Below are 9,112 nucleotides of genomic sequence, written 5' to 3'. Positions count from 1 at the left end.
ATGGTTATGTTTGTAGCAAACATATGCACACACATTGATTTGAGGCTTTGTGAGGAATGTGTCCCTTAAAGAATGAATGGTTCACTGTGGATGTCACCGTACAGCATGTTGGCAAGATGGATTACATGTTCCCATGTACAAAACTCAAATCTTTGGGTAAAATAGCTGTATGAAAAGAATTTGAAAGAAAGAAAGAGTAAAGAAAGAACAGACCTTGGGTAGGAGGCAGAGTCTGGGCCGGTAAAACAGATGCATAAATCACAAGAGAAGTGAATGAACAAGAACTTGTGATGGAGGAATGAACGAACGAATGAACAAACAAACGAATGCAAGGTCTCTACAGCTTCAGTGACATTCATAAGCTGCCTGTGTGTTATTGCTGTGGATCTGTAGGTATGCTCTGTGAAGTCTATGTGTTCAGGATCCTGCTCAAGTATTTACAAATGAAACCCAAACAGTCGATGTGTTCTTTCTCCCAAAACAAAATATATTAATTATACAGCTCTGCAATGAGCAACGGCGTCCTCATCTCTTTAATAAAATTAAATCCCGACATAACTATAACAATAATGCCTTTTAGTTTTTGCTTCTTGTCTGTTACAATTGTACATCATGGTGTAATACAATTTCACAAAGTTTTTTGTTTTGTTTTGTTTTTCGACATGCAAAACGTCTCTTCGAAACAACATTGTACCTAAACAAACACTGAAATCTCAATTCAGTTTCTCTAGGATCTCCGTTTTCCGTTTTTTCCCCTTCATTACACAACACTTTAGTTATATTTACATGGAAACAAAAAACATGATGTAGTAAATGCAGGATAATTCCTATATGTGTTTATATGTATACATTTCTAAGAGATGTATATAAATATATAATATTTATTTATACATGTATAAAGACTCAGTCTTCGTCGCTGGAATCGGAATCCTCAGATGACTCGGAGGAGCTGCCGGACTCGGAGGAAGATGACTCCGCCTTCGCTGAGCCCTCTGGACCACTGGTATCCTTCTTTTCATCGGGCTCCTCCCCCTCATCGCTGTCTTTGTCCTCCGAGCGGCCGGGCAGCTGCACCATGGCTTCGGAGGCAGCAGGTTGCAGTGGTGGGGTTGGCTGAGTGTTTGCAGCTTGCGGCTGGTTGGCCACAGGCAGGTTAAGGCCTGGCGTAAGAAGCATCCCTGGGTAGAGCATACTAGAGAGGAGAAGGGGGTTGAGGGCCAGTGGGTGGCCTGAAGCAGACGCACTTGTTTGACTGGAGTTGGCGGCAGTTGAGGTGGTGGCTTTTGAGCTTTGACCCTCTGTCCTTTCCGCTTTGCCATCAGGACTCAAAGTCTCAGCCGACCCTTTGGGTGTGGCAGACTCTCCACTGCTCTTCTTTTTCCCGTCATCATCGCTCGACAAAGCCACACCCGCCGTGTCCTGTTGTCCGAGGATACCGCTCATTCCGAGGAGGTTCGGCAGACCAGTCATTCCGGATAGCATCATCGGAAACATGGTGGCCATGTTGGTGGGATCGTGAGGCAGTCCCATGAGGCCGGTGGTGAGTTGGAGAGACTGGAGGCTCTGGAGGTTGTGCTGAAGAGCTTGAAGACTAGGCAGGTCCAGCCCGGCGAGGAGGCTGTTGGTTAGGAGTGGGTTGAGCCCCAGGGCGGCGTTGGCACTGGCCACAGTAGATGCTTTTGCCAAAGCGTTTTTGGGACGTCGTCCTCGCCGGCTCACTTCTTCAGGAACAATGGGTCCGGTCAATATACGGTCAAACATACTTTCAGGAAGGTAACCCTGGAAACACAAACACATCTGTTATACAAGTAGGAAAAAACATCCATAACGTTATGGTTTCCTTCAGGTTTTGGTCAAATTAGAATCATATTTTAGGGCTGTCATCATTTTCGTAACAATTATTGTGGCCAAAAGAATTCACGATAACACTATTACTGCTAACTATACTAACTATTGCTAGCTTTTACTGCTAGAAGTCGAATTCATCTTGAACTTTGTTCATTTTGTGCTTTCTCTTTTTTGGACAATGAATCACTCAAAACATGAGTGTATGGAGGCGGACAGAGAGGTTGTAACCATAACTGTGCAAAAAGAACTTGCTGTTGATTGGCACTTCCAGCAGACTGGGGTGTCTAACACCACTTCTTTTTTATGAAATCCAAAAACTCCCACACTGGCAAGCTCACTTTTATGAGTGCGGGTAGAATGTCTCCTTCAACATGATTTTGTGTGGCAGCAGTAGCTACACAATGTGTGCAGTTGTCTTCTTTCTGAAAGGTGGTAGCCAGCATTACACAGTGCTGGATTGTTTACAATATTATCGAATGTATTGTACTAACTTATTATTATTTTTTAAATACTATGGTTATCATCATGTCGGTATAGTGCGGCACCACTAATTTCTGTTAATGCGCTATATTTGAAATGAATAATGTTTCTCTTTTTACTCACAGACTGTTTAACAACGTCAGCCCACTCTGGTGGGACACCATACTCTGGATTCTCCTGCAGGAACCGACTTAAATCTTTCAGAGGAGGAGCAAATGCACCACCAATCTGGAACAAAGAAATGTAAAACAAGTATTACAAACAACACTCAGTATCATTAAAAAAAAATAAATGAAATAAAAATGTCCATAAAATCTACTACCATCACAAACTCACCTTGCGAGCATTTCGCCTGTTGATGATCTGTACTCGCTCTTCTCCAGTTAGGCTGTTGATGTCAATTTTGTTTGGGTTTCTGCAGCGATGTCTCTTCTGTTTTGGTCTGCCATCTTGAAACTGCAGCTTGTTTGCGGTCTGCAATAGAGGTATGATCAGAAACTTGCATACATATTTTTACAGACAGTCATCTGAAATAAAAACTTGTTTGTTTGTTTTTTAAATCCAGAGATTAATAAAAAATCTGCTATTTACGGGAATAAAGGATCCCACATCTGCCACGAAGCCTGGGTGCTCTTTTAGCCACTGGTCAAGATCTTTCCGTTTTGGAGCGTCCTCGCCGGCTAGTCGCGTCCCATCTTTGAGGCTGATGACGGGAACGCGGCTTTCCATATCAAGGGTGCTGGGCCCCTGAGGTGTGCTCAACCCAGGGGGAGCGGATGTACTGGCGACACTGCTACTCCAGCCAGCAGGAGTCTGCAAATATAGGTCATGCATTCGCCTTATTGATACTGAAGCATGCCAACTTTTTAGATTTCTGAATATAAAATGAGAAGTAAAAAACAAAACAAAACAAAAAAACAGGTCATATGCAAGTCAAACCTGCTCTGCCATCATAGGAGGCTTGTTTCTGTTCATGAACAGCAGGTCCATCCCCTCCACATTCTTCCGCCGTCCTCTCTTCTTCTTTATTACGGGCTGTCCGTCCATAACTCCATTCAGTCGCATTTGCTCTGGCAGTACTACAGTAAGACAAGGAACATGCACTTTTAGTGTCATCCAGTACTTATATTGCATACAGTGCCGTGTGGTTGGTGGGTAAAGCAGATATCTGGTTGAACATGTGCGCCCTTGGACCACAAAACCAGTCGTAAAGATCAATTTTTTGAAATTGAGATTTATACATTATCAGAACGCTTTTCTGAAACCTTTCCATTGATGTATGGTTTGTAAGGATAGGACAATATTTGGGTCGAGAAACAACTATTTGAAAATCTGGAATCTGAGGGTGCAAAAAAATCGAAATATTGAGAAAATTGCCTTTAAAGTTGTCAAAATTAAGTCCTTAGCAATGCATATTACTAATAAAAAAATTAAGTTTTGATATATTTACGGTAAGAAATTTACAAAATATCTTCATGGAACATGATCTTTACTTAATATCCTAATGATTTTTGTCATGAAGAAAAATGTATCATTTTGACCCATACAATGTATTGCCACAAATATACCTGTGCTACTTATGACTGGTTTTGTGGTCCAGGGTCACGAATATGCTTGAACATTACCTTGTGGATAGCTGTTCTGTGTTTTGGTGTAGTCTGCAAGGCTGGTATCAGATGCGTTCTGTAACTCTTGTAGCCGGGCTAAGTACTGCTGCTGGGCGAGAGGTCCCTCCTCACCCTCCAGGGGGCGCTTCAGAGGCAAACCTTGCTTCTGGAAGGTCAGTTTAAGGCTGCCCTCCTGCTGCAGGACACAGGCCAAGGGTCAGAGGTTAAAGACACATTGCTAATAGGGCAGGTCCCTATGAAGCCTATGATACTGGTTTGAGACCAGTGAAGAACAACGAGAACAGTTTCCACATATAGAAACACTCATACGAGGTTATAAATGGCATCAGGTTTTATACAGAAAAGAATTTAAGCAAATCGCCTCTAGTGGGTTGAGGTAACACAGAAACACAGTGAAGTCATACGGCTTAAAGCTGATGTGTGTAATTTTTTTGGTGCACAAATACTTTTTCTATTCTCAGTTTAATATGCAAAAAAATAAGTTGAACATTGGTTGATTCTCACAAGTTGGTTTTATCAAAACATTGCTTTGTGTGTTTGAGCATCACGACCAGTTGGATATTAGCAACATTAGCTCAGCTAATAAGAAATATTTCAACCAGGACTACTTGTTTATCAAAAATAGAAATGTATACATGTCTCTAATGCTCACCCACACAGAATTTTATTTGGTCAAAAATACAGTAAAACAGTAACATTGTAAAATATTAAAATGAATTATATAAATATTTAAAGGTGCCATAGAATGGAAAACTGTCTTTACCCTGGCATATTTAAATAATAACAGTTCTGTACATGGAAATGACATACAGTGAGCCTCAAACACCATAGTTTCCTCCTTCATATGTAAATCTCGTGATTAAAAAAGACCACTGAAAAACAGGCGAATCAGAACATAACACCGACTGTGACGCAACAGTCGGGATCACTACACCCCCAACATTTGCATAAACCCGCCCTTGTTCTAAGCCGGCCGAACCATCAGAAGCTCTGCAGGTATTGTAAATAAACAAGCGCGGACAACAGCGAAAATAACAAAATAAATTTTATGTTCCAGGCCGTGCAGGGGGTGTGAAGTGCAGGGATGGGTTGGTGTCTGTATTCAGAAAGGCACAGAAAGCAAATAACGCGAGCCACTAAAGGGACATGGTTAGCTCCTTGCTAGCGGTAGCCTGTTACAGTACATACGATTTCACTCTCAGTAAGGAGAGATGAGGATGATGGCGAATGACTTACAGATCCTGAGCACCACTGACAAGCATCTGATCTTGTGAAATGTGTGGTAAGTACTGTTGCTCTATAATGTAAACATAGTTTGTGTGATCGCGTCTCTTGAAAGTGAACTATAACGCGATCGATGGATCGTTCAAAAGCAGTTTCAATGCCTCGCATATTAATAACGGCTCCCTGATGCCTGCGTTTTATAATACAGTATAATTACCCGACGATATAACTGCGAGAGAAAGTATTTAAATATATATTTTCCTCCCTGTGCTTCCTTCTTGCTGATGAGCCGTACTGTGAAACAGCCAATCAGAGCAGAGCTCATTATTATTCATGACCCTGCCAAATAAGCCAATAACAGACCGTTTCATTCTAGGGAGAAATCCTAGGGTTGTAAATGGACATGTAAAATCGTTTCTGGAGATTTTTTGCCCTTACCTAAGCCACATACCTTCTGTGTAGATATCAGAGAACAATTTAAAATACTGTATCAATGCATTCTATGACACCTTTAAATAAAGTATAAAAATTAATATAATATTATTACACACTTCACCTTTAAAGCAAAGGACAGAGGCTAAGACTGATTTTGTGCACTGGGTTTAGTTTAATGTGCGAATGTTGCAACTTCAGTGAAGAGCAAGAGTCACAGGAATATACCATTGGTCTCCAGACAGATATAGAAAGCAAAAATGCTGAGAATGTAAACTAAAAATTAAACTGAAGCTGCAAAATTTTCAAAGCAAAATGAAAGGAAGAAAGAAACAAACAAATACTGGAGGAAAAGGGGGAAGACCAAACAATAAAAACAAACAAAACATGCCAAACACTGCAATAACACTGCAGATCGGCATTTGTGGGGGAGAACGTAAAATAACATACGTCATTGATTTTGACTGAGAACTCCTTTTCTCTGTCTGCAACATGCTTCTTCACCTTTGAACCCTGAGGGGAGGCTGAAGGGTCTTCTGTGAGTGTGGTTGTGTTGTCCAGGAGTTTGGTGGTGTAGAAAGAAGTCACTGCATTGCCTTCGTATGCACGACGAACCCCTGGCCATTTACCCTTCAGCACTGCCTGACATATACTGTCCAACCGGTTTATCATGACACGGTCCTGCAATGCGTGGACAATATTAATGTAAGGACATTACAAGTAAGTACTGTACTTTAAGGTGGAACATTATGATTGTGGTGGGGTAGAGAAAAAACATATTCCAAATATTCCAAACTTTTTAATAAATGAAACAACACTGCTCTTACAGTGACAGAGCCGAAACTAAGATACACTGATAGAGAGAGACCAGAAACGGATGTTGGCCTGGGCTGCTCACCTTTGGCCAGTAGGAGGCAGCAAGCATATAACCTCCCTGGAAAGGGTGGGGAGGGTTAGAGATACCGTTGGTCACATGACTGTCCTGCATGTCATCTTGTGTAGTGTTGATAGAGGCAAAGCTGTCTTCGTCAAAGCCTTTAACACCAGGCACTGCTGAAGCTACCGGAATACAGACAGAGGCAACAGTGTTATACTGATCAAACATACTTTAAACATTATCCATTTCACGGTTTACAAACTCAAACAACCTAGTACATTTGTCAAAATGTACTTAACGCTCAACTTGACCTTCCATTTCCAGTGTGATGAATGAACCAGATGCAATATCAATCTCTTTTCTTGACTCAGCTGACAGACAGGACATTTTTACATAAAATTGGATTCAAACTATTTACTTCTGCAATGACAACAGAACGCCACTTGCTGAATGTAAACATGTAATAGAAAGAAGATATATCGCAACTTTGTAGCATGTTAAAAGCTTATTACATAAAAGCTTCACATATTTTTAAGAAATAGTGGGCAGTATACAGTATATAGGGTGCACACTGACGTATGCACTACACAAGCTGTTTCCCATTTTAAGCCACACTGAAGATATACATATTGAATAAAGCATTTCTCTCTCTTAAAATAGTCTCTGGGCATGCTTTAAAACTCGTGACCCTCATAACTGATTAATGCATCAGTGAGTCAAGTGAATGGACACCTGAATGCTGTTACTGGGTCTGCCTTCTACCCGAGAAAAAGTGCTTAAAATCACTTTTGCACTGGCACACACATGCAGTCATATTTTTTTTTAAAACAAAAAAACACTACCATATACTGTACACTGTTCACCACACACTATCATTTAAAATTTGGGGTTGGTAAGATTTTGAATATTTTTGAAAAAAGGGCTCACCAAGGTTGCATAAAAATGATATTACAACTCAAATTATTTATTCCTGTGATGGCAAAGCTGAATTTTCAGCAGCCATTACTCCAGTCTTCAGTGTCACATGATCCTTCAGAAATCATTCAAATATGCTGGTTTGGTGCTCAAGAGACATTTTTTGTCACAGTTATTGTTGAAAACAGTTGTGCTTCTAAATAGTTGATGAACAGAAAATTCAAAAGAACAGCATTTACTTGAAACTGAAATCTTTTAGAACATTATAAATCTCTCTATTGTCACTTTTAATCAATTAACTGCCCTAAATAAAAATAATAATTTCTATTAATTAAATAAAAACTTACAGTTACTGTAGAAAGGCGACAGCTTACTATTTAAGTTAATCAGATAACTACTCACCGTTCTTTGGTACCTCCTCGCTGTCACTGTCTTCTGAAGATGAGGATGACGATGATGATGAAGACGAAGAGCCTGAAGAACAGGAGGAAGACGAAGACGAGGAATTGGATCCAGACCGTGATGAAGACGAGGATGAGGAAGAAGATCTTGAAGAACTTGATGAAGAGCTGGATGAGGAGCCATCCGAGTCTGAGTCAGATCCCGACCCCCTCCTGGCCTCTCTGCGGCTCCGTTTACTCAACTTCTTCTGTTTTCGAGTTACTGAGTTCGGCGTGAGCGGTTTTGTTCTGGCCGCCACCATCCGGCTCTCGTTCTCTCCCACTTTGTGGATGTCATCTTTCTCATCCACTCCTGAAGGTGTGGGTGGTCTGATAGAGGGTGTCTCCAGCTTGGGATTTTGCTCTCCACTCTCTTCCTCTCCCTCTGACAGCGGCTCTTCCTTCAGTTCAGTTTGGTTTGGGAGCGGCGAAGCAGAAGCCTCTTTAGCCTGAATATGCTGGAGGGGGGTTGGGATGTGACACTGTCCCAGTGAAGGCGTCTGATTCTGGGCTTGGACTTGTACTGCAGTTCCCTTGTTCTGGCTGTAGTTTCTCTGTGCCTCTATAAAGCAGAGCTCCGGGTCACGGAGGATATGGTAGTCTGTTCGGCTGACTCCGTGTTTGGCCGCCCCAAGCAGAAGATCCCGATCGTGGGATCCTGTTTCCCACCACACTGGAAGATCTGGTCCTGGCTGGCACAGTGCGAGACGCTCGTAAAGCTGTGGGTGACGCAACACCTGTTCTCTTATCTTCCGCAGCAACTCAACTCTGTATAAGGTACGGGAGGCACGCTCCTCTGTGATTGGTTGTATAGCAAGAGAGGAGTCCATCATATCTGAGGGGAAAGCAGGCAAAAATTGATGATGAATGAGCACAAGATAATGTATTGGCAGACTGGCGGCAAACCAAGTTGAGCATATGTTGTGCATCGATAGATGTTTGTGGCACTGACCTCCCTCTATAGCAGGCAGGCGACAGACCCTCCTGCACATGGCAATAAAGGCACACAGGTACTTGTGTAGACTCTCGTCGGTTTTCTTGTGCAGTCGAGCCATGGCTCTGAACTTGGTCCAGTCAAAGCGGCCCAAATCTGGATCAAACACTACCCCAAATGTTGAAACCACGCGATAGAAATCCGCCTCCTCTCTCCGCGTCCACCTTTTGAGAAATAGAAAAAAAGATCAATTCATAAACAAAGTTACTGGCCCACACAAAGAACTTCTAGACAAAAAAGTGAACCGCAATCATACAAAGATTTATTTTATAAA

At 41.8% G+C, this 9,112-nt stretch overlaps 1 protein-coding gene across 5 annotated transcripts in view; it reads right to left on the bottom strand.

Annotated features, from left to right (window-relative positions):
- Positions 1-515: 515 nt before the first annotated feature.
- LOC306877482 (chromodomain-helicase-DNA-binding protein 9-like) overlaps positions 516-9,112 on the bottom strand; it is a 60,294-nt gene continuing 51,697 nt past the window's right edge. For 2 of the 5 annotated variants that reach the window (XM_079429248.1, XM_079429252.1), the window contains 10 exons: positions 8,797-9,002; positions 7,807-8,679; positions 6,511-6,671; positions 6,063-6,293; positions 3,954-4,131; positions 3,268-3,407; positions 2,920-3,141; positions 2,665-2,802; positions 2,452-2,556; positions 516-1,779 (listed from right to left, as the gene is read on the bottom strand). In XM_079429248.1, coding sequence (XP_079285374.1) covers positions 904-1,779; positions 2,452-2,556; positions 2,665-2,802; positions 2,920-3,141; positions 3,268-3,407; positions 3,954-4,131; positions 6,063-6,293; positions 6,511-6,671; positions 7,807-8,679; positions 8,797-9,002 — 3,130 coding nt within the window. In that variant the 3' untranslated portion in view covers positions 516-903. The remainder of the gene's footprint in view (positions 1,780-2,451; positions 2,557-2,664; positions 2,803-2,919; positions 3,142-3,267; positions 3,408-3,953; positions 4,132-6,062; positions 6,294-6,510; positions 6,672-7,806; positions 8,680-8,796; positions 9,003-9,112) is intronic. The other 3 variants (XM_079429249.1, XM_079429250.1, XM_079429251.1) reach the window with 3 other exon arrangements.

This window comes from Barbus barbus (assembly GCF_936440315.1).
Source record: "Barbus barbus genome assembly, chromosome: 2".
Taxonomy (NCBI): Eukaryota; Metazoa; Chordata; class Actinopteri; order Cypriniformes; family Cyprinidae; genus Barbus; species Barbus barbus.
The sequence above is the reverse complement of the archived record's forward strand: the minus strand, read 5'-3'. Positions and strand labels throughout refer to the sequence as shown.